General features: G+C 45.4%; 1 protein-coding gene across 7 annotated transcripts in view; it reads right to left on the bottom strand.

Annotated features, from left to right (window-relative positions):
- Positions 1 to 25,575, bottom strand: part of PARP4 (poly(ADP-ribose) polymerase family member 4) — a 133,465-nt gene that overhangs the window by 76,331 nt on the left and 31,559 nt on the right. For all 7 annotated transcript variants that reach the window (XM_032838200.1, XM_032838204.1, XM_032838205.1 and 4 more), the window contains 6 exons: positions 24,882 to 25,042; positions 21,617 to 21,754; positions 16,904 to 16,999; positions 4,497 to 4,680; positions 4,149 to 4,305; positions 2,768 to 2,892 (listed from right to left, as the gene is read on the bottom strand). In XM_032838200.1, coding sequence (XP_032694091.1) covers positions 2,768 to 2,892; positions 4,149 to 4,305; positions 4,497 to 4,680; positions 16,904 to 16,999; positions 21,617 to 21,754; positions 24,882 to 25,042 — 861 coding nt within the window. The remainder of the gene's footprint in view (positions 1 to 2,767; positions 2,893 to 4,148; positions 4,306 to 4,496; positions 4,681 to 16,903; positions 17,000 to 21,616; positions 21,755 to 24,881; positions 25,043 to 25,575) is intronic.

The following is a 25,575-nucleotide window of genomic DNA, read 5'->3' as shown; positions in this document are numbered from 1 at the left end:
GGGATTAAAGGTTGGAACTGTCAGCCCCACCCTCAGACCTCAGAGGAGGGGAGAGAGGCTGGAGATTGAGTTCAATCACTGATGGCCAATGATTTAATAATCAACCATGCCTGTATTAACCCAAAAAGACAGGCTTCAGAGAGCTCGAGGCTGGTGAACACATGGAGATTCAGGGTGAGTGGCATGCCTGAACCAGGCAGGGAAGCTCTGTGCCCCTTTCCACACACTTTGCCCTACACATTTCTTCAGGTGGCTTTTCCTCAGGTGTATTCTTCCGTAATAACTATTAATGTCGTAAATAAAATGTTTCCCTGAGTTCTTTGAGCCACTCCAGCACATCAGTCTAACACAAGGAAGGGGTCTTTGGAACCTCCGATCTACAGCCAGCCGGCCAGAGCCCCTGCCACTGGCTTCTGAAGTGGTAGCAGGAAAGGAGAGCAGACAAAACCCCTGACTTCTAGGATCGGACACTATCTCCAGGTGGACAGTGTCAGAATTAGTTACTGCTTCATGGTATGAACACATCCACATCTCACGCTCCCTCTACTGAATCATCAGTTTTTCCCTCTTGCACTGGCTTACACACATGCTATGATTTCTTTTGTCTTAAAAGAAAAAAGAAAACAATCTGATCCCACTTCTCTTCAGCTACTGTCTCATTTTCTCTCCTCTTCCCATTTTCTCTTGAACCCACTCTAATTAAACTTTTAACCCCACCATTCCATCAAAGTGGTAACCGTCAAGTCACCAGTGATCTCCTCATTGCCAAATCCAATGGTCAGGTCTCTTATTTTATTCTACTTGATCCATCAGCTGTCTTCAACAGAGTTATTCCTTCCAGAGACCCTGGCTTCCCGTGTGTGTCTCACTGGCCGTTCCCTCTTCATCTCCTTCGCTGACCCAGCCTCCTTTGCCTGACAATTACATGTTGGCCTTGTCTTCTCTCTCTGCAAGATTCTCTTGGTGTTTCACAATTAAAGTTGTTTCACACAACTTTAAATAATATCTAAGTGCTGGCAACTCCCCCACTTAGGACTCCACAAGGAGTTAACTCTTCCCTTGACTCTAGACTCAAATGCCTAATTCCCCACTTGGCTTTTGCTTCTGGATATCAGCATCTCACATGATAGGGCCAAAGATGACCTCCTGATAGTCCTCCCCAACCTAGCCCTCCTACCACTTCCCCATTCCAGGATGTGCAAACTTGATCGATTGTTCTAGATGCTCAGGCCAAACCTTGGTGTCATCCTTGATTCCTGACTTTCTCTTATGTTCCATATCCATCAGCAAATCTTATTGATTTTACCTTCAATCCTTTGCCAGACCCAATCATTTCTTTCCACTCCCACTGCTAACATTTTGGTCCAAGTCACCATCATCCTTGACAGAATTACTTCAACAGTCACCTACATTTCATACTATACCATGCTCCCAGATGTCCTTTTCAGGACCAAGGCTGCTGAGAGTGTCATCTGCTGAGTCTTTCCCCAGACTGTCCTTAGAAAAAGATGGACCACCTCACTCAAGGTTATGACCTCCCCCAAACCGAGGCAGCCACATCCAGTAACTGGTCCCTCTATAGACACAAAGCCTTGTGCCCTGGCCTCAAGTAAGAACATCTCTGAAGGGCCAGCCCAGATTCAGAGCTCCTTCTGAGATCATCCCAGGACTCATATGCATAATATGTTAGATGTGTCATAGTTCAATCTCTCCTTTTGCCAGGTCCTGACTCCCTTGTTCTTATAGGTGTTGTTCCTGAGAGCAGTTCTCAACAAGCTTCCTAAAAACAAATTTCCACCTAGAGTCTGTTTTCCAGAAAACTTGACCTAAGATGTCTCCTAACTGATCCTCTTCAGACTGTTCTTGACATGGTGGCTGGTGTGATCCTGTTAAAACAGGTGAGATCATACCACTTCTCTGCCAAACATCTTCTAGAGGCTTCCATCTCACTCAGAATACAGGACAGTACGTCCTGTGTCCTGATGTGAGTTGACCCCCAAACCGTCTCTTTGATCTAATATCCCACCATGCCTCTCCCTTCTATTCTGCTGTAGCCACAGTGGCCTTCTTGATGTCCCTGACCATATCAGGCTTGCTCCACAGGCCTTTGCACATGCTGTTTTCTCCATCTGGAATAAGTGACAGCTAGATGTCTACATGGTTTAGTCTCCACTATTTCCTAAGTAGCTGTACTCAGATGTCACCTTCTCAGTGAGACCTTTTTGGCCGTCCTATTTATAAGTTCAAACCCATCCCCTTCTGTGAAGCTCCTTTCCTGCCTGCTTAGATTTTCTTCTTTAGGACCTATCACCATCTAACATATGATGCATTTCATTTAGTTATCATGTTTTTTGCCTAGTCCCTCAATAAAATGTATGCTCCACAAGGCAGGTTTTCTTTTGTTCATTGCTATATGCCTAGAGCCTAAACAGTCCCTGGTATGAAGGAGGTGCTCAACGAATAAACAAATTTTAGACATGCATATTTTGGGGGCACCTGAGTGGCTCAGTGGGTTAAGCCTCTGCCTTCGGCTCAGGTCATGATCTCAGGGTCCTGGGATCGAGCCCCGCATCGGGCTCTCTGCTCGGCGGGGAGCCTGATTCCCCCTCTCTCTGTCTGCCTGCTTGTGATCTCTCTCTCTCTCTGTCAAATAAATAAATAAAATCTTAAAAAAAAAAAAGGAAATGCACATTTTGTTTAATTCATGCAACTATAATCAGATTGTCATGTACCTGCTCAAAGTATCGTAAAACCACAAAGAACATACCTGGGCTACGAAGTCTATTATCTTCCCCTTGATGTGAACATCCTCAAGGGGAACTGAATTGCCAGAGACATCCTGCAGACCGGACTTGATGTTGCTGGAAGGTTTGGTGTCTGCTAACTGATAATCTACACATTAAAAAATTATAATGTTAGCTTTTAAAACCATCCCTGCACTGTTTTGTTATCTTGTTATTCCTTCTCCTTTCCTTCATACATTATATTTTAGGAAAAATGGACAAGCAGCATTTTATGATTTTCAATAGCCAATGCTGTAAAGTAAATGAACCCATGTGAGAAAAATGGGGGTAGCCTCCATAATAGACACTCTGCCTTTTTAATCTAGTGACTCTGAGGATTCATCTTGAAACTTTACAGTCACACAATTACTTGAAAGACATACATTTAAGCATATGCACAAGTTCACAAAAGTCTTTAAGAATTTATAAGTGTAGTTTATTCAAGAATCTAGATATCTCCATTCCCTAGCCTGTGATTTTGATTGGTCAGTCACTAATATTTATTGTGCCACAAAAGCATGTCAGACCAATATGAGATCCCTTAGACTTTCAGTCCAACGAACACTAAATCAAACTTCTAATACAGCATATGAAAAAAATGTTCCCCTTCTATACCAGGTGGTACAAAAATACACATATAATTAGATATGTAAATATATACTCTCTAGCCAGACATTTCATTTAATACTCCCAGAGGAAAAAAAGGAGTCATTTTCTTATACATGAAAGTCATACATTTCTGACAAAAAATAATTTGATCACAGTTAAAAATGTTTATGTGTTTTTATAAGGCTATTAATAAATATTAAAATAGTTTGGGCTTACAATTTTCTGAGAAGCTATCATCCTCTCATATACTTCTACTACTGACATATAAGCTGCATATTACAGTTTTGGGAGTATCTTTGCTTAATGCAGATACTGATCTCATTTGCAACACAGAGTAACTGAGGCCCAAAAAGCTTATGCAGTTTGTTTCATATTGCACAGCCTAGTAAGTGGCGAGTTGATACTTGAAGCCGAGGTTCCTGATTCTAAAGCTGGGTCCTCTGTCCACTTCACCAATCCCCATTACACTTTTTGTGCTTTGACATCTTCAATTGCTTCAGTAGGTTTTAGCATCAGCTGTCCAGAGGTGCACGAGCTCAACTTAGGCATGTTAACAAAGTAATATGTGATTTTTGAGATCACTGAACCTCTCTCAAGTATCCTGGTTTTTATTTTTACAAAATAAAGAAGGGAATGGAATATTTATATATGAAACCATAGATACAGTTCCTGAACATGAACATAAATTCCTCTAAAAATAAAACGTTTGAGTTCTATAAATATCACATAAAATAGCATTCAAGAAAAGTGTCTTACCTTCAACATTTGAAAAATTTGAAAACTCAGGTCTGTATTCCTCTAATTCAGTAGTGTTACAAGGATGAAAGCCCTTTATTTCATCTCCAAATATACAAAATTTAATAATATATTTCATTTTAATCTGATTGGTTTTATATACAACAAATTCATCATCCTAGAGCCAACATAAATGAATAGGTGGGGGGAAAAACCTTTATTGGCAAATGTTCTCATAAAAGCAGAATTGCAGGTTTGCTAATTTAGAAAATACTGAATTCAGAGAGTCACAGATATGCAACAATTACTTCAACTTAAGCATATTCAATAAAAACAGGAGCCTCTCTGCCTGTTTCCTGAAATAAATACCTCAAAGTCTGTGGTGACAGTGGCTGTTGCTCGCATCCCATGGACACTGTCATAACCTGGTGGTGCTTCCGACAAGGAGAAGTCTTTTTTGTTCAAGTCCATGCACTTCCCAAGGGCTACATCACAGACAACCAAGAGCCTTGTGCCATCTGTCTCTCCTGAGTGGGAGTACTTAGTACTCGTGCTGCATTGGGAAAGGAAGTAATGTGTTTGTAATTTATGGTCATGGCAACAATATTTTATTACCTCTTATCCATCTCTATATGTGAAATACTGTCTAAATGACTGTACTGGCAGAATGTTCCAAATTTTACTGCTATTGAAATATCTCTGAAGATTCAATTTAGAACTTTATTGTTTACCCATTTGTTTAAAACTTTAATGTGAAAATCACATATGTTTCGCTTCTATTGTGCTGGGCTGTGCTCAAAGTACTTTCTTCCAGAGAGAGATGAATTCTACTGTTTCCCCAAATCTTTATTAATTACTAAAATACAAACATTTTGGTATGGCAAACACCAAAGTGATGAAAGAGAAGGAAAATCCCCCACCTTTTTAATTAAGAAGCAGTAGATTACTTCTCTGTACTAAAGTTCAGAGAGAACATGATATACCAGGTAAATAAGAACTGCTCAAAGAGAAAGATGGGCACTGTATTCTCACAGGCTTCTGAATCCAAAAGGAGAAACAAAAATTTCAAATGACATCTAAGTGAGAGATTTTGTTTTGACTTTCTTCAGGACTCAGCAGCTTTAAAAAAGCAACTTTTGCAATTAAGGAGCATAGGCTAGGACATCTATGGGAATAACATTTTGGGGATAGACTTCTATTTTTCCAAATATCAAGACCCAAATGTAAAAGCATTTGTTCTATCCCCTCTAAGACTTGCCCCCTTTTATCTTTTATTTTTAAAAAAATATTTGATTTTTAAGTAATCCCTACACCCAACACGGGGCTTGAACTTACAACTCTGAGATCAAGGGCCACATGCTCCACTAACTGAGCCAGCCAGGTGCTCCGAGACTTGCCCCCTTTAAAAAAAGTAACCGATTTCCCCCATTCTTCCTATAAACTTCCTTCCCTGTGGCCACCAAACCTGTGACCCTTAGCTTTGTCCCAGTTTCCTCCCTCTCCATTTCCTGCCTTTCACAATGACTGCCTCTGCCTGGTTGCTTGCCCATCACCACTCAACCTGCCACAGTTTGGCTTCTCCACTGAAACCACTCTGTCCAGAGTCACCAAGGACTTCAACTTGGTAAATTCAATGGAATGCCAATTTATTTTTAAAAAATCGTGACATCTAAAAAAGTTTACTTTGAAATAATTTGTACGCAGGAAAGGGCATTTATACTACAAATGTGAAGTTTTAAGAATAACGATAAGACAAACAACCACATGGCTACTGCCTAGTTTAAGAAACAGAACATCATCAAGACTTCTGTGTTGCCCTGTGGCATCACTTTCCTTGCCACCCACAGGTAATCTAATTGGAATCTTGTTTTTTTGGTGTATATTATTTTTTTCTTTTATAGTATTGATGCATAGGTATGTGTCCCTGAATAACATGCTTAGTTTTGCTTGTGTTTGAACTTTGCATACATATAGAATCACATAGCAATTTTTTGTTCCACATCATGTTCCTAAGGCTCATCTATTAGGCATGTGTAGCTGTAGCACACAGGTTGAAACTGCCATATAGCACTCCATGTAGGACTACACCAAAAATTTTCAATCCATTCCACTGTCAATGGACATCTGCATCATTTCCAGGGTTCTATTACTACAGTTTTCTTGGCCATTCCTGTGCATGCCTCCTAGTCTGTGTCTACTTACTAGGGTAGTGATTCTCAACCCAGGCTGCATATAATCATCATCCAGGGAGCTTAAAAATCTATTGATACCTAAACCTCACCCTTGGAGATCCTGATTTAACTGATCTGGGGTGAAATCAGCACCAGTAATATTTAAAACCTCCTCCAGCTGGGGAGGTGGTGGGGGAGATGGTGGAAATAGGTGATGGGGATCACTTATGATGAGCACCCTGTAGGGGCCTGGTTAGCCAGAGGGAGCCGTTTGGTTGCAAACTTAGATTGACACCGCCCCTCCCAGAGGAACTTACTTGCAAACCCTGGATATAGGCCCGGCGGGATGGAGACATCCAATCAGTGGGGCGTGCATATATTTACTGTGGTGTGTTGCAATCTCATCGGCCACCTGTGTGTGGGCTGGGCTCAACCACCTCTATAAAGGTTAGTCTGTGAGGCTGGTTTGGGGGGAGTAGTAGGAGGAGTTGTAATAGCCGTTGGGGTAGCCATTGGAGTAGTCATTGGAGTAATAGTCATCGCTGGGAGCAGCGCCCCCTGGAGGAGCCTTGCCGCCGCCAGTGGTGGCACCGCTGCGACCGGCTTTGCCAGAGCAGCAATGTCCGGGGAGCGGCCTTGTTGGAGTGGCGTCATGGGGAGCAGAGTTTGTGTTGTCGGGGTTGTCGTCCTCATCGTCGTTGTTGCCTCTTTGTCATCCGGGGAGTGGCCTCGCTGGAGCGGCGTTGTTGTCCTCGTCATCATCGCCTCTTTGTCGTTGGGAGTGGCGTCCTCGTCATCGTCGCCTCTTCATAAGAGATGGCCCCGACCGGTTGGTTTGATTTTCGATGCTTGGCGCGAAATAAAGCTTTGCTTGTTTTTCGCTTTGTGTCAGTCTCGTTCCTTTGATCACGGATCCTAACACACCCCATGACGCACGGAAGTGTTGAATCACTGTATTATACACCTGAAACTAACATTATACTCTACTAACTGGAATTGGAATAAAAACTAAAAAAAGTCCTTCAATTTAAAACAGTCTCCTCAAGGTGATCCAGTGTGTAGCCAGGATTGAGAACCACTGCTTCCTGGTTCATAGGCCAGCTAATCCATAGGATTCGTGAGTCATACTATCAACTATGCTCTTCAACTATAGCAGGTGATGCCAAAATTTTCTCAAGAGGGCTTATCAGTTTAATACTACTGTAAGGGCCTGGTTGGTCAGAGGGAGCCATTTTGTTGCAGTAAACTTAGATTGACCCTATGCAGTGAACTTAGATTGACCCTGCCCCTCCCAGAGGAACTTACTTGCAAAGCCTAGATACAAGGGTGGGTCAGGCCAGGTGAAGACATCCAATCAGAGGGGCGCGCATATATTTACTGAGGTGAGTTTAAATCCCATTGGCCACCTGTGTGGGGGCAGGGCTCAACCACCCCTATAAAGGTTAGTTTGCGAGACTGAAGCTGAGAAGAAGAAGGAGAGCCGTCGAAGAAGGAGAGCCGTCAGGAGGAGTAGGAGAGCTGTCGGAGAAGTAGGAGAGCCGTTGGAGGAGTAGGAGAGCCGTGGCAGGAGTAGGAGAGTCATCAGAGCTGTCAGAGCCATCAGAGCTGTAAGAGCTCTCAGAGCCACCAAAGCTGTCAGAGCTGTCAGAGCGGTCAGAGCTGACAGCTCTGTCAGAGCCATGAGAACCGCCAGCGGCCTAGCTGCCAGCAGCCTTGCCACCACCGAGCCGCAGCCTTGCCATGAATGGCCTCGCTGCCCCTAGCGACCTTGCTGCCCCGAGCCGCGAGCGGCCTCGCCACCCCAAGCCATAGCCCTGCCACGAGGGGCCTTGGCCCCCGCCCCGCGAGTGGCCTTGCTGCCCGGAACCATGGCCCTGCCGCGAGGGGCCTCACCGGAGCGTCATCATTCCATGGAGCGGCCTTGTCCAGAGCGGCCTTCACCAGGGAGTGGCCCTGTCAGCGTGCGGCCTCGTCGTCAAGCGGCCTCGTCCGGAGCAGCCTCATCCGGAGCGGCCTCGTCTGGGGAGCGGCCTCGTCAGCGAGTGGCCTCATCTGGAGCGGTGGCCTCCTCTGGGGAGCAGCCTTGTCAGAGTGGCATCATGGGGAGCAGAGTCTGTGTCATCGGGGTTGTTGTCCTCCTTGTCATCATCGCCTCTTCGTCGTCAGCAGCAGCCTTGTCCTGGGAGTGGCCTCGTCCAGAGTGGCCTCTTCTTGGGAGCAGCCCTGACCAGGGAGCGGCCTCGCTGGAGCAGCACCTGTCCGGGGAGCAGCCCTGCCCTGGGAGGGACCTCGTCAGCAGTGGCCTTGTCCTGGGAGTGACCTCGTCCAGAGTGGCCTCTTCTTGGGAGCGGCCCTGTCCAGGGAGGGACCTCGTCAGCAGCAGCCTCGTCCTGGGAGCGGCCTCATCCAGAGTGGCCTCTTCTTGGGAGCGGCTCCGATCGGGGAGTGGCCTCATCTGCAGAGCGGCCTCGTCTGGAGTGGCCTCGTCTGTGGAGCAGCCTCGTCCAGAGCAGCCTCATCCGGAGAGGCCTTCTTGGGAGTGACCTTATCGGGGTCATCGTTGTCGCCTTTTCGTAAGAGACAGCCCTGACCGGTCAGTTTGATTCTTGATGCTTGGCGTGAAATAAAGCTTTGCTTGACCTTCGCTTTGTATCAGTCTCGTTCCTTTGATCACGGACCCCAACTTTGGGGGCTCGTTCGGGATCAAATGATGAGACTCGAGCCAGCATTGGAATTTTTGGGAAAAAGCCTTCAGAGGTATTGGGTTTTTGGGTATTGGGATCTTGGGTATTGGGATCCTATCTGTCTGTCTGGTTGCGGAGCTCCAGGGTATAGCCCACTGGGGAGAAGCTGGACGTGGCCATGCTCCCCAGGGCTGGAGTGGATGCGGGGATGCCCCATCCCAATGCTGGTAGATCGACGGGGGGTTCGAGTCCCCCTGGGTGGTCGGGGGGTTCGAGTCCCCCTGGGCGGTTGGGGGGTTCGAGTCCCCCTGGGCGGTTGGGGGATAAAGAAAGCCCCCACCAGTGGCAGGTTCTGGGTGAGAATCGTTGGGTCTGCGGTTGTCTTTGCTTGGTTCTTTGTCTGTTGTGTGGTTTGTTGTGTTTGCAGGGGACCAAGAAAGTCCCCACCAGCAGCAGGCTCTGGATGGGGATCGCTGGGCCTGCGGTTGTCTTTGTCTTGCCTTTTTGTTGTCTGTTGTGTTGTTTATTGTATTGGGAGAAATGGGACAAATGGGGAGTAAGGGGCCTGTGACACCCCTAGGTCTTGTTCTTGAACATTTCAAGGATTTTCAAGGTAAAGCCACTCAGTCAGGTGACAAGGTTTAACTGGGAAAACTAAAAACACTCTGCCAATTAGAGTGGCCCACTTTCTCCACAGGGTGGCCGCCAGAAGGAAGGTTTGCTTTGACTCAGATCTATTCTACCCTGAGTGAGGTCTTTGATCCACATCGAGACCAAATACTGTACATTGTGGCCTGGCGATATCTGATAGAAGAGCCGCCATCATGGCTCAAGTCCCACCTTCCCCCTGCTAACGAAACCATTTCTCTCCCTCTAAGGCAGGTCAGAGCACCAAAACCAGAACAGACAGATGAGGGGGAACCAGGGAAGAAGACCGTTCTACCCCCATCGGATATGGGGGGTGTGGGAATCCCCCCCCCCCCCCCCCCCCGCCTATTTGTCCTCTAAATCTGACTCTTGGTCCTGAAATGCCTTTACCAGTCCACCTCATACATGGTCGGGGTCCACCTATGGGACCACCAAGCAGAGAGACTGCCCTGATCCTTCCCCTTTCCTCTATCCCCCTCTGCCTCCCTTTACCTCACCGGTACTGTCCACACCAATGCTGCCTCTTCGTGAGGTTGCTCTACCAGATGGGAGAGGGTGGTCCTACCTAAGCTATATCCCTTTCTCCTCTTCTGACATCTATAACTAGAAGACCCAACACAAATCCTTTTCTGTCCACCCTCAGGATTTAATTAGCCTCGTGGAGACTGTCTTTCTTACTCATCAACCTACCTGGGTGGATGTTCAACAGCTCCTTATGGCTCTCTTTAACGGGGAAGAGCAGGATCACATCATGCGAGAAACCCATAAGGTGATAAGCGAGAGACTTGGCAGGGAACTTGATCCCCGCCCAATGGAGGACTACTGCCCGAGGGAACCCCCTGACTTGGATCCAAACTCTGATTAAGGTAAGGAGAGCTTACGTTTCTACCACCAGGCTCTACTGGGAGGCCTCCGTGCAGCTGCAAGGAGACCCATAAATTTATCTAAAATTAGTACGGTGACTCAAGGTAAGAATGAGTCTCCAGGAGCTTTCCTAGAAAGGCTAATTGAAGCCTATAAAATGTATAGCCCGATCGATCCTGAGGCACCCAAAAATCAGAGGGCAATGAATCTTCCTTTTGCCAGTTAGTCAGCCCCAGATATAAGGAGGAAACTTCAGAAAACTGAAGGATTTGAAGGGAAGAATCTGACTGAGTTAGTGAGAATAGCAGAAAAGGTGTTTAACAACAGGGATGCACAAGAGGATGAAAAACAGACAAAAAAACTGGTTAAGGTTTTGGCATTACATGAGGCGGGGAGGAGATGGGTAGGGGATAGTAAATGGATGGAAAAGCCTAAGCACAGAGAAAGCAGGCAGGAAGACTTAGATCAGATCAATGTGCTTACTGTAAGGAAAAAGGACATTGGGACAGGAAGTGCCCCAAAAGGAAGACAGCAATGCTTGCCACCAGAGACTGAAGGGGCCATGGTTCGGAGCCCCTCCCTGAACCTCGGGTAAAAATTGAAGTGGAGGGGAAATCAGCTGATTTTTTGGTGGACACGGGAGCCCAATTTTCATCATTACTTAAACCTATGGGAAAACTATCTGGAGAGGAAGTTTGGGTACAAGGAGCAAATGGCACAGAGAGACATAAACGGATAACAGAAAGGACTTTAAATTTGGCCTCGGGAGTAGTTAAACATCGATTTCTGGTCCTCTCTAATGCCCCATATAACTTGATGGGAAGAGATCTCCTCCACAAGTTAAGAGCTGGCATTCAGTTCTCGGAAGGAGACATGACTGTAACCTTGAGACAACCCATTGTACAAGTGCTTATGGCAGCAGTAGATGAATACCTCCTTTATGAGCCAGTCTCAAAACCAGAGGAAACAAAGGGGGGGAGCCTTCTCCAAATCCTACAGGACGAGTTTTCCGAGGTCTGGGCAGAAGGGAAGCCCCCTGGCTTGGCCAAGGAACAACCTCCAGTGGTGGTACAATTAAAGGCGACAGCTACAGCTATTCGCGTTCGGCAGTACCCCCTTCCCCGGGAAGCAAAGGAAGGGATCAGAAAACACATTAACCACCTCCGAGGAGACGGGATCCTAGTTCCTTGCAAGTCTCCATGGAACACACCTTTGCTGCCTGTCAAAAAGGCCGAGACTGGGGAGAACCACCCGTCCAGGACTTGCGGGAAGTTAATAAACGGGTTGAAGATATCCACCTGATGGTGCCTAGCCCCTATACCCTACTCTCCCTCCTGGGTCCCAGAAGAACTGTGTATACCATCTTAGATCTCAAGGATTCAAGAATTCACCCACCATTTTTGACGAGGCCCTACACGAGGATTTGCATGAGTACAGAACCTCCAACCTAGGAGTCACTCTGTTACAGTACGTTGATGACTTGCTAGTAGCCGCTGAGGACTATGAGTCATGTTTGCAGGGGACGAGAGCTCTTTTACAGACTCTGCAGGAAAAAGGGTATCAGGTGTCAGTGAAGAAAGCACAGCTCTGTCAGAGCCATGCCACTTATCTAGGCTTTGATCTCCACGAGGGAGTGCATTCACTGAGTCCAGGAAACAAGTGATCACCTGATACCCTAGCCCCACCACGTCCCAACAAGTAAGGGAGTTTCTTGGGACAGTGGGCTACTGTAGGCTGTGGATACCTTGGTTTGCGGAGATTGCCCAACCTCTCTACGAACTGGCAAAAGGAGGGCTCACTATGATAGAATGGACAGCTAAGGCAGAAGGAGCATTTCGGGAATTACAAACAGCCTTACTGAGTGCCCCAGTGTTGGCCATCCCAGATGTTACCAAGCCCTTCCACCTGTATGTGGATGAAAAAGCAGAGGGGGCCAAAGGAGTTTTAACTCAGACTCTGGGGCCTTGGCAAAGGCCTGTAGCCTATTTTAGCAAGAAACTAGATCCAGTAGCAGCTGGGTTTCCCCTTGCCTCCACATAACTGCTGCAACGTCCCTCCTGGTCAAGGATGCGAGTAAATTGACTTTGGGTCAAAAACTCATCGTAACCACCACACACGCTATTGAGGGCCTTCTCCGGACTCCACCAGACCGATGGATGACGAACGCCCGAGTGACAGGGTATCAGGCCCTTCTCCTCAACGAACCAAGAGTGACCTTCCAGCCCCCAGCGGTGCTGAATCCAGCCACACTGCTGCCAGAGGAGCTGGCTGACCATCCACACGACTATGGGGAGGTCCTAACCCAAGTCACAGGAATAAGGCCGGATCTCAGAGACATTCCCCTCCCGGATGCCGAGATGACTCTGTTCACAGATGGGAGTAGCTACATGGAAAATGGAAAGAGGTATGCGGGGGCTGCGGTGGTTTCTCCTGAGCAGGAACTCTGGACAGCAGCCCTGCCACATGGAACTTCGGCACAAAAAGTGGAACTGATTGCACTGACTAAGGCACTGCAGATGGCCAAAAGTAAAACTGCCAACATCTATATGGACAGCAGGTAGGCCTTTGCTACTCTCCATATACATGGGGATATTTACGAAGAAAGGGGCCTATTAACAGCAGAAGGAAAAGGAATTAAAAACAGAGGAGAAATATTGGCTCTCCTCAAGGTTATTTGGGACCCAAAAGAGGTGGCTGTTATGCATTGCCCGGGACACCAAAAGGGGACTGATCTGATTTCAAAAGGAAACCACTTAGCAAATCAGGCCACAAAGCAAGCAGCCTGAGAAACAGTGTAAGAACTGGTTACACTCCTGGATCCAGCCCTACCAGAAAAACCGAACTATTCAGAAGAAGATTTAAAGTATTTACAGAAATGGGTTAAATTAGACTATGAAGGGGACTGGGCTAAGACTAAAGCAAGAAAATATGGGCACAAGTATATGTTAGTTTTTGTAGATACCTTCTCAGCCTGGGTAGAGGCTTTTTCCGCCAAACATGAGATGGCAGGAGTGGTAGCCAAAAAGCTACTAGAAGAAATAACTCCTAGGTTTGGGCTGCCTCTCACAGTCGGGTCAGACAATGGCCCTGCATTTGTGAGTTCAGTCTCACAGGCACTGGCCAAGGCCGTGGGCACAAATTGGAAACTACATTGTGCCTATCAGCCCCAGAGTTCCAGGCAAGTAGAGAGAATGAACCAGACTCTTAAAGAGACCTTGAGAAAACTAATTCTGGAGACTGGCGGTGGATGGGTGGATCTCCTTCCTTTAGCCCTCCTCAGGGCACGATGTACATCCTATTTAAAAAAGATGACCCCATTTGAAATAATGTTTGGGAGACCCCCCCCCCCCCGCTCTGTCCTCGGCTACAGGAGGTTGCCCTAGCAGAAATGACTGATCAGTCTGTACTCCAGTCACTGCAGGCATTACAGTCTGTCTTAAAAAAAAGCCCATGCAGGGATCCGGACTGTCCACACTGGGACGGAGTCGGAGGTGGAACCACATCCTTACCAACCCGGGGACTTGGTTTGGATACGTTGCTATCAAGTGGGGAACTTGGAGCCTTGCTGGAAGGGACCATTTACTGTTATCCTGACCACCCCCACGGCAGTAAAAGTAGAAGGCATTAGGGCTTGGGTTCATGTGGGTCACGTCAAACAAGCCGAGAGTAAGGACGCCCCCCAGAGATGGAAGTTGCAGCCGACAGACCCCGCTGACCATGGACTAAAGCTAAGACTAAAAAAACTGTGAGTTTATTGTTGCTCCTATTGTTACCTGTTTATGTAAAGTATAGGTGGGAAATTAGATGAACAGAATTAGGAAAAATGAGCCGATTGTGCACTAATGTCATTTGTATAAGAGAAAATTAGAGTGATAAAATGTTAGTTTCACATGCTCAATATAACATAGAACTGGCTGAAAAGTCAAGGATTTGACTAATCTCCAAAGAAAAGGGGGGAATGTAAGGGCCTGGTTGGTCAGAGGGAGCTATTTTGTTGCAGTAAACTTAGATTGACCCTATGCAGTGAACTTAGATTGACCCTGCCCCTCCCAGAGGAACTTACTTGCAAAGCCTAGATACAAGGGTGGGTCAGGCCAGGTGAAGACATCCAATCAGAGGGGCGAGCATATATTTACTGAGGTGAGTTTAAATCCCATTGGCCACCTGTGTGGGGGCGGGGCTTAACCACCCCTATAAAGGTTAGTTTGCGAGGCTGAAGCTGAGAAGAAGGAGGAGAGTCATCGGGAGGAGAAGGAGAGCTGTCAGAGCTGTCAGAGCCAACAGCTCTGTCAGAGCCATGAGTCGCCAGCGGCCTAGCTGCCAGCAGCCTCCCCACCACCGAGCCGCAGCCCGAGCTGCGAGCGGCCTCACCAAGCCTCGAGCTGCCTTGTCACCCTGAGCTGCAGCCCCGCCACGAGGGGCCTTGCCGCCCCGAGACTCGGCCTCCCCGTGAGCAGCCTCGCCACCCAGAACCGCGGCCCCGCCGCGAGGGGCCTTGCCGGAGTGGCATCATTCTGGGGAGCGGCCTTGTCGGCATGTGGCCTCGTCCAGAACAGCCTTCGCCAGGGAGTGGCCCCGTCGGCATACAGCCTCATCGTCAAGCAGCCTCGTCCGGAGCAGTGGCCTCCTCTGGGGAGCAGCCTTGTCAGAGTGGCGTCATGGGGAGCAGAGTCTGTGTCATCGGGGTTGTTGTCCTCCTTGTCATTGTCACTGTCGTCATCGCCTCTTCGTCATCAGCAGCGGCCTCGTCCTGGGAGTGGCCTCGTCCAGAGTGGCCTCTTCTTGGGAGTGGCCCTGTCCGGGGAGTGACCTCGTCAGCAGCGGCCTCGTCCAGAGTGGCCTCTTCTTGGGAGCAGCCCTGACCGGGGAGCGGCCTCACTGGAGCAGCCCCTGTCTGGGGAGCGGCCCTGTCCGGGGAAGGACCTCGTCAGCAGCGGCCTCGTCCTGGGAGCAGCCTCGTCCAGAGTGGCCTCTTCTTGGGAGCGGCTCCGATCAGGGAGTGGCCTCATCTGCAGAGCGGCCTCGTCCGGAGCAGCCTCGTCCAGAGCAGCCTCATCCGGAGAGGCCTTCTTGGGAGTGACCTTATCGGGGTCATCGTTGTCGCCTTTTCATAAGAGACAGCCCTGACCGGTCAGTTTGATTCTTGATGCTTGGCAGGAAATAAAGCTTTGCTTGACCTTCACTTTGTATCAGTCTCGTTCCTTTGATCATGGACCCTAACACTACTACCAATACCTATTGAGAATTCAGACTGTTCTAGAGACTTACCAACATCTAGAGATGTTGAACTCTTTTTTTTTTTTTTTTTTGCTGACAGGTGTAAAATGTCATACTATAGTTTAATTTGCATGTTGTTTATTACCAATCTTTTCAAATGTCATTGTCTATACGTGTTTTCTCTTAGGTTCCTATTCATGTCTTTTGTCCATTTGTTCGGAGCTCTTTATCTTTTTCTTATTGATTTGTAGGAATTCTTTAAATATTCTGGACAATTATCTTTTGTCCTGGGCCTCAACCTAGGCTCCATCCTATAACTAGCTCTGTGACCATATGCAAGTTACTTAACCTCCATCATTCTGTTCCCTTTTCATAAAATGATGTCATAATACCACCCGTGAGGTTTATAGACAATGCACCTGAAGCACTTAGCCTGGTGCCTCATAGAAGGCAGGTGTTCAATATCTTTTTTCCTTGAAGATTTAACCTATTCACTTGTTAGAGAAAGAAGAGAGAGACAGCACAAGTGACAGCACAAGCAGGGGGAGAAGCAGGCAGAGGGAGAAGCAGACTCCCCACTGAGCAAGGAGCCTGACACAGGACTCGATCCCAAGACCCAGGGAACAAGACCCGAGCTGAAGGCAGACACCCAACTCACTGAGCCACCCAGGTGTCCCAAGGTGTTAAATACCTTGTGGCTATTATGAAAACAGATTTAAATATTAATAAGAATATTAAATATGAAATATTATGCTAGGTCTACAGAGTTTATTCACAATAGAGAAGTTGTTTGAGAAGAGGTCCTGTGCTGTAGAAATTACGATCGCTCATCCTGGAGAAAGACAAAATGTTGTCTGATCTTAGTCAAGATATCCTCAGTGTCACTCTACTCTTTGTGATAGTGATAATAACAGAACTGACGTGAGAGGGTTGGTGTAAGGATTAAGTGGGTAAAAATAAAGACTCTCAGGATAGTAAAATCACTAAGATAATTTAAAATACAATTTTCCCAAATCTCTACCACAAAAGAAATGTTCCTATATACTGAGAAAACCAGTTGCTTTCAATGATGTGTTTCTTGTGTGAGAAATCCCTCACAAAGGAAAGATGGAGGAAACCACTTGTAATAAACCCTTTGTGGTAGGAGTAACAGGATTAAGGATATAATATATAGTATATATAATACACTAACCTGATTGAATCACTGAAATATATTCCACTCCCAAGATTTCCAAAGTCTGTTCTCTTTGTGCCACGATCTTCAACTACTTTCGGTAAAAGCAGCCCACTAAAAAGAAAAAGACATTACAATGATTTACTAGAAGAAAGGTATCTTTTATTATAGCCTCGTAATTCTAGCAGACACAGGTGCTACTTAAGGACATGCTAAGTGAAAAAAGCCAGGCACAGAAACGCAACTACTGCATGACCTCATATATATGTGAAATCTAGCAAAGTCCAACTCATAGAACCAGAGTGCAGAATGGTGGTTTCTAGGGACTGGGGGTTGGGGAAAGTGGGGAGATGTTGGCTAAATGGTATACAAACTTTCAATTTTAAGATAAATAAGATAATACTGTTTGCCAAGAGCAGATCTTATGTTCTTACCACAAGAAAAAAAAAAAAAAGATTAACTCTGTAGTGATGGATGTGTTAATTACCTTGCTTGTGGGAATCATTTCAGAATGTACACGTACATTAAATCATCACATTATACATCTTTAAAAAAATCACCTGTACAACCTAAATATAATTCCTATTTGTTAATCATATCTTAATAAAGCTGGAAAAAATATACCAATTAAAAGACAATAAGCAAATAAAGAGCATGAAATGAAAAGCAAAATGTATTTCAGAGTATTCCCACAGGATGGGTTCCAGGTGTTGGGGTCCGTGATCAAAGGAACGAGACTGATACAAAGCGAAGGTCAAGCAAAGCTTTATTTCGAGCCAAGCATCAAGAATCAAACTGACCGGTCAAGGCTGATTCTTATGAAAAGGTGATGACGACGACCCCGGCAAGGCTGCTCCCAACGTGGCCGCTCTGGACGAGGCTGCTCCCCAGACAGGGCCGCTCCCCGGACAGGGGCTGCTCCGGGGAGGCCACTCCCTGAGGCCGCGGCTTGGGGCGGCTGGGCCGCTGGCCGCTCTAACAGCTCTGACAGCTCTGACAGCTCTTACAAGAGCTCTGACAGCTCTCCCGGCTCTGACGACTCTCCTACTCCTCCGATGACTCTTCTATTCCTCCCCAGCCTCAGCCTCACAGACTAACCTTTATAGGGATTGTTGAGCCCCGCCCACACACAGGTGGCCAATGGGATCTCACCTCAGTAAATATATGTGCGCCCCTCTGATTGGATGTCTTCACCTGGCCTGACCCGCCCTTGTATCTAGGCTTTGCAAGTAAGTTCCTCTGGGAGGGGCAGGGTCAATCTAAGTTCACTGCAACAAAATGGCTCCCCCTGGCCAACCAGGCCCTTACACCAGGTGCTGTTCAAATGTACCAAGCTATAGCCAGTTTCTCATTGCTATCTTGGTCAGCCCTGAGATGCTGGTCATTTTTCTTACTTCAGGGCTCTGCCTCCTACCTGTTGAAGCTTCCAGCACACAACAGAACCATGTGTAAGTCCAATGCTCACTGCATTTCTTCCTGGCTCAAGAACTTAAGCAGGTTTCCACTGGCCTTCTAGCACTGTTAAGAACTCTTTACAATCAAAGTTAAATCATGGTTATCTCTGGGAAGGTGGGTAAAGGGAGACTTCTGCCTTTATTACATAAACATCTACTGTTTGAATTTTGCATTATGAAATGTGATTAATTTTGTAAAATAGTTCTTGGATTTTATTCCTACTTAAAGTTTATTTAAAACAATTTTTTAAATTAAAACTATTTTTCAGGGCACCTGGGTGGCTCAGTGGGATAAAACCTCTGCCTTCAGCTCAGGTCATAATCCTGGGGCCCTAGGATCGAGCCCCACATTGGGCTCTCTGCTCGGCGGGGAGCCTGCTCCCCCTCTCTCTGCCTGCCTCCTCTGCCTGCTTATGATCTCTGTCAAATAAATAAATAAAATCTTAAAAAAAATATATTTTTCAATGCTAGTACCTATAATTCTAGATTTTTAAAAAAGATTTTATTTATTTGTTTATTTATTTATTTTCTGTGGGGGAAGGAGCAGAGGGAAGAGGACAAGCAGATTCCTTCCCCACCAAGCTCAGAGCCTGCTATTGGCCCTATCCCTGAGATTATGACCTGAGCTGAAATCAAGAGTTGGATGCTTAACTGACTGAGCCATCCTGGCATCCCTAGTTTTAAATGTTTAAATCTTTATTCCATGTGGAGTTTATTTAAGTGTGAGGAATGAGGCAAGGGTCCAACTTTGTTTTTTTTTCCAGGTAGTAATCTCTCCTAATACATAGTATTAAAGAAATTATCTTTCTTCCACAGAAATAAAAACTAATTTTATTATATGTTAAACCCTCTACGTCTTTACATTTGCTTTTGGATTCTTTATTCTGTGACTCATCTGTTCAGGTACAACCTCAATGTTTTAAATAACATAGCTTTATAAAATGTTTTTAGTGTCTGGTTAATTCTCCTTCATTCATCGTCTTTTTCTTAATTACCCTGGTAAAATCCAATTTAAAAAATATGTACAGTAGTATCAGCTTTTTATTTAAAAAAAATCTTGTTAGCACTTTTATTGTGATAGCTCTAAATTTATAGGTTAACTCAAGTAAAACTGGCATCTTTCTGATTAGTGCAATTATCTTTTGGGTCCTTCAATAGGAGTTAAAATTTTTCCAGCTAGATCTTGTATACTTATGTTTCTTCTCAGGTATTTTTTTCCTTAGGTATTTAAGTAAGGATCCAGATGTAATCATATCCTCCCAGGCTCCTTGTGACTGCAGTTCAGCTCTAATATTAAGTGGCTATTCAAAGCAACAGAAAATTAGTTAAGTTTTATACAGATAACTAACAGTATCCTGATACTCTAATTTCTAGATCTTTCTTCTTAAGTATTGGATATTCCCTAGATTAGATACACATAGAAGAGCCATGAAATAGAGAATCCCCTTTCTTCATATTGTAAGGGCCTGCTCCTCCCAGGGGAACTTACTTGCAAACCCCGGATATAGGGGTGGGCCAGGCCAGATGGAGACATCCAATCAGTGGGGCGTGCATATATTTACTGTGGTGAGGTGAAATCTCATTGGCCACCTGGGTGTGGGCCGGGCTCAACCACCTCTATAAAGGTTAATCTGTGAGGCTGGGGTGGGGGGAGTAGGAGGAGGAGTTAGAATAGCCATTGGGATAGCCATTAGAATAGCTGTTGGGATAGCCATTAGAACAGCCGTTGGCATAGCCGTTAGGGTAGTCGTCGGGAGCGTTGGAGCATCATGGTCCTCACGGTCTTCGGGAGTGTCGTGGTCCTCCTGGTCGTCATAGTCGTTGGCAGCGGCACCGTGGCAAACAGCCTTGCCACCAGCAGCCTTGCCGCCGCGAGCGGCCTCTCCACCACCGAGCTGCGGCCCCGCTGCAAGCGGCCTCGCCGCCCCAGGCTTCAGCCCTCCTGTCCCCCGGGCCTTGGCCCCGTGGGCGTGCGGCCTCATCTGGAGCGACCTTGTCCAGAGCACCTCGGGCGGCCCCATCCATGAGCGGCCTCACTGGAGTGGCCTTGCCGGAGTGGCGTCATTCCGGGGAGCGGCCTCATCGGCGAGCGGCCTCGTCCAGAGTGGCCTCTTCTTGGGAGCGGCCCTGTCCGGGGAGCGGCCTTGCCGGAGCAGCCTCATTCCGGGGAGCAGCCCTGTCCAGGGAGCGACCTCGTCAGCAGCAACCTCGTCAGCAGCGGCCTCGTCCTGGGAGCGGCCTCATCCAGAGTGGCCTCTTCTTGGGAGCGGTCCCGTCCAGGGAGTGGCCTCACTGGAGCAGCCTCATTCCGGGGAGCGGCCCTGTCCAGGGAACGGCCTCGTAGGCAGCGGCCTCATCTGGAGTGGCCTCATCTGCGGAGCGGCCTCATCCAGAGCGGCCTCATCCAGAGGGGCCTTCTTGGGAGCGGCCTTGTCGGGGTCATCATCATCGTCTCTTTGTAAGAGATGGCCCCTACCAGTGAGTTTGATTTTCGATGCTTGGCGCGAAATAAAGCTTTGTTTGATTTTCGCTTTGTGTCAGTCTCGTTCCTTTGATCACGGACCCTAACATCATATGATACAGTTTTCAAGAAGCAATTCACACCCATGTACTACACTCTAAAAATATATAATAATAAGTAAATAATTTAACTTATACTTATTACAATTTAAAGTGTTCAGTTTTGGGGCGCCTAGGTGGCTCAGTGGGTTAAAGCCTCTGCCTTCGGCTCAGGTCATGATCCCAGGGTCCTTGGATGGAGCCCTGCATCAGGCTCTTTGCTCAGTGGGGAGCCTGCTTCCTCCTCTCTCTCTGCTTGCCTCTCTGCCTACTTGAGATCTTTGTCTGTCAAATAAATAAAATCTTTAAACAAATAAAGTGTTCAGTTTCCACTGGAATACAATAAGCTAATTTTTTTTTATTTTTTCTTAAGATTTTATTTATTTATTTGACAGACAGAGATTACAAGTAGGCAGAGAGACAGGCAGAGAGAGAGGAGGAAGCAGGCTCCCTGCTGAGCAAAGAGCCAGATGTGGGGCTTGATCCCAGGACTCTGAGATCATGAACCCGATGTGGGGCTCGATCATAGGACTCTGAGATCATGACCTGAGCCGAAGGCAGAGGCTTTAACCCACTGAGCCACCCAGGTGCCCCCAATAAGCTAATTTTAACTGAAGAGGCCCATGTAGCATAGAAAAAAAAAATTAGGAAAACAAGGTAAAACACTTCATGTTCATGAGGGAGAAACATTTAGAAAATAAACATGGTATCCTCTTACCGGGACAGGATCCCAACAAAGCTTTGTACAGGCGATCCATGCAGTAAGGACTTCACATTGCCAAGTTTGTTCAAAAACTCTGTGGCTTCATTCACTCTGCCAACTCTAAATATCTGCAAGATATCCACTGGACCTTTGCTGTGAAAAGTAGAAGAAAAACCTTGAGATTGCATAATCAAAAGCAAAATAAAAAATCATCATTAGCAGAAAGCCCAAAATAGCCCAAATGGCCATTATTATGGAATGGATTCAGTGAATCACAACATAACATTTCTTAGAAATATTATGTAGTCATTAAAGAAATCATACTCTTAAAAAATAAGGATATGAAGTAAAACATAGTAAAATAAATTTTAAAAATAAGTTATAAAACTTTATGCACAGCATGATCTCAAATTTTGTCAAATATATAATATATATAATACATATAATATATAGATGGAATTCATTCATGCATTTATTCATTGAACAAATACACTCTGGGAGTGCCTGGGTGGCTCAGTTGGTTAAGCACCAGACTCTTGATTTCACTGGGGTCATGAGATCAAGCCCTGGGTCAGGTGGCACACGAGGCATGGAGCCTGGTTGGGATTCTCTCTCTACTCATCCCCACCTTCCGCTCCCATGTGCATGTGGTTGTACTCTCGTTTCTCTCTCTCTAAAACAAACAAACAAACAAACAAACACTCTGTGCTGAGTATTCTGCCAGGCCCTGGAAGGGAGATAATATGGTCTCTGGCTTCACGGGGCTTGTATCCTAATGGAGAGAGACAAAAATTAGAAGTTAACAAATAACTGATTTTACATTCTATTCAGCAAACTAACCAGGTTCAGAGAGAGGATGGTCAAGAAAGGCCTATCTTTGAAAGTGACATTGCAACATGATATAATACAGTATATATTTTAAGACCTAACTGGTTGTTTGGGGAAAATAAATTGGCTGGGGCAGGAGCAGAAAGAATGTCAGGAAGTAGGCGAGACAGCAGTATCTGGATTAAAGGTGGCAGCAGTGTGAATGAAAGAAGCCAATGGTTTAGAGACATTTTGGAGACAGAATTGACAGGGCACAGTGATATGTGGATGAAGGAGAGTGGACAATGGCTCTGGGTGACTGGGTGACTAGGATGAGGAAGCATGGGAAAAGACTGGGGGACTATGAAGAGACAGAGTTGTGGGTTAGAAAATGTAAGAGAGCCTGTCCAGCATGTCTTCCCAACCCCTCATTCTCTGGTGTCACACTGGTAGCTTAAAAGTAGCTATAGTAGAAGTATTTATATCACAGAAGCCAACAGTTATTATAAGTCAGGACTTTTATTTTAGGGAGCTGGCTTGCCAGCATACCACTAGATATGGGAAAGAATCAATAATTGAGTTTGGGTTATATTCTTCTTTTTAAAAATATTTTATTTATTTATTTGACAGAGAGTGAGATCACAAGTAGGCAGAGAGGCAGGCAGAGAGAGAGAGAGGAGGAAGCAGGCTCCCTGCTGAGCAGAGAGCCCGATGCGGGACTCAATCCCAGGACCCTGAGATCACGGTTCCAGCCAAAAGCAGAGGCTTAACCCACTGAGCCACCCAGGCACCCCAGAGTTTGGGATATATTCTACACCAACAAGTTAACAGTGGTCATATTATCTCTGGGTAGTGAGATTTGGGTGATCTTCAGTTTTCATCATGCTTTCACACATTGTCTAAACTTTCAGCAAAGAATACGAATTTTATAACTAGAAAAAATTAATATGAAAATCATCACTAGTGAAACAAAATGGAGAAAATCTAATTCTTCACAGCAGCAGAATCTCTCCATAGGGAAAGGTCCACTTTTGTCATATGAACAGTTCAACATCACTTGGGTGTGAGGTGAGATCTCCAAGGCCTTCATGAGTTATATTACATGACTAAAAATGTACAACTGGCCTATGCAGTTGGTTCAAGGGGCTGCAGTTCACCATCTTTAGCTCTAAGTGTGTAAGGCTTATGATTAAAGTTAACCTGGCCCTTTATACCTAATGAGAGCCAAGATGTCCGAAAGGTCCAAAAGAAAAACTTCAGGCAGAGGAGTGCTAGGAGTTTACATTAGTGGGATGAATGACCAAACCAGAGGAAGTCAGTCTCACCCTTGAGAATAACCCATCAAATTAGTTTCTGAACCTTGAAGCTGGGTCCAGGCTTGTTGGAGAGGCTGATCCACATACGTCTGTTGTTACTGCTGCTGCCCTGTGTTGTAGAGCACACAAGGGCACAAGAAATAGGGACTCTCACAGTCAATGAGGAAACACGTGAATGACCTTTAGGGGTGTCATATCTCTTAAAGTATTTTCCAGATTTTCAACTGTTTCCATGCCATGGAGTGGCCATTTTATTTTATTTTTTTAAAAGATTTTATTTATTTATTTATTTATTTATTTGACAGAGATCACAACTAGGCAGAGAGGCAGGCAGAAAGAGGAAGGAGGCTCCCCGCTGAGCAGATAGCCTGACGCGGGGCCCGATCCCAGGACCACGACCCAAGCCAATGGCAGAGGCCCCAACCCACTGAGCCACCCAGGCACCCCCTGGAGTGGCCATTTTAGAAGCTGCCACACACATAATCCTGCATCTTAAAATCTTAATTTAAGCAGATTTTGCTATATAATATCCTTCAAAACACAAAAATACCTTGTGATTTCAAGTTTTTAAATTTAATTCTCAGCAAGATTAGATAAACTTGAAATTGGAGTGGAATAGTAGGGAGTGTTTTCAAGCACAGAATACTGTCCCAAATCTATTATATATAGATATACATAATATATCAGATATATATTATATACATACAGATAAAGATATTATGTATATATTATGTATATATATAAAATATATATACATATATAAAAATATATATACATATATATAAATATAAATACACACACACACACACACACATATATATATATATATATATATATATATATATAGGTTTTTTTTTTTAGGTAGGTTTTTTAAAGTAGATTCCATGTCCAGGATGGAGCCCAGTGTGGGGCTTGAACTTAGGACCCTGAGATCAAGACCTGGGCTGAAATCAAGAGTTGAACACTTAACCGACTGAGCCACCCAGGCATCCCCCAAGTCCCATTATAAGCACAGAAGAAAGTAATCTGTCATCATAACATAGCTACCTTGTTATAGAGGATTCAATTACACAAGTAATTATGGGGACTAGTTCTTTAACAGTATCTGAAACAGTATTACATAATAACAGCTCCTAAGACATTTCCTTTATGCATACCTATAATTATTCTGTAAAACCTCTTCTTTAACTCTGAAAAATTCTTCAGTGTTCTGTTCAACATGCTCAATTTTGCATCTCAAAGCTCGGTATTTGGCAAGAGATGGTGGGTTGGGTTTGAACAAATTAGTTTCACAGATATTAACCATGTCTCTTATTAGCTGTAGATAAAAATAATACAAGATGTCAGAATCACTCTGTATCAAAATATTTATAGCTCATTACACTTTCTCAAAAAGATTGGAAAAATAAGGGTTTTTCTTCCTAAAGTTTTTTTTTAAAGGTTTTATTTTTAAGTAATCTCTACACCCAACATGGGGCTTAAACTCACAACCCTGAGATCAAGAGTTGCATGCTCCACTGACGGAGCCAGCCAGCACCCCTCCCCCAAAGCTTTTGATCAATATGTAAGTTGCACATTAAAGGTAATACTCTTATTATATATTGTACCCTCAGTGATAGCATAATATACAATAATAATAATAGTAAACATCAGGATAGCACATCATTGTTGATAAAGTGTTTCAGGTACATCGTTCCTCTAATCCACACTATAGTACTGGTCTTATTAGATCTTATTATCCTCATTGTATAGATAGGGAAAGTGAGGCCCCAAGGAGCTGAAATAATTGCTCAAGATTCCACAGCAAACAGAGGGAAGTGACTAAATAGGAACTCAGATCATCAGAATTCA

Source organism: Lontra canadensis, unplaced genomic scaffold, assembly GCF_010015895.1.
Source record: "Lontra canadensis isolate GAN:19392208 unplaced genomic scaffold, GSC_riverotter_1.0 scaffold103, whole genome shotgun sequence".
Classification (NCBI taxonomy): domain Eukaryota; kingdom Metazoa; phylum Chordata; class Mammalia; order Carnivora; family Mustelidae; genus Lontra; species Lontra canadensis.
The sequence above is the reverse complement of the archived record's forward strand: the minus strand, read 5'-3'. Positions and strand labels throughout refer to the sequence as shown.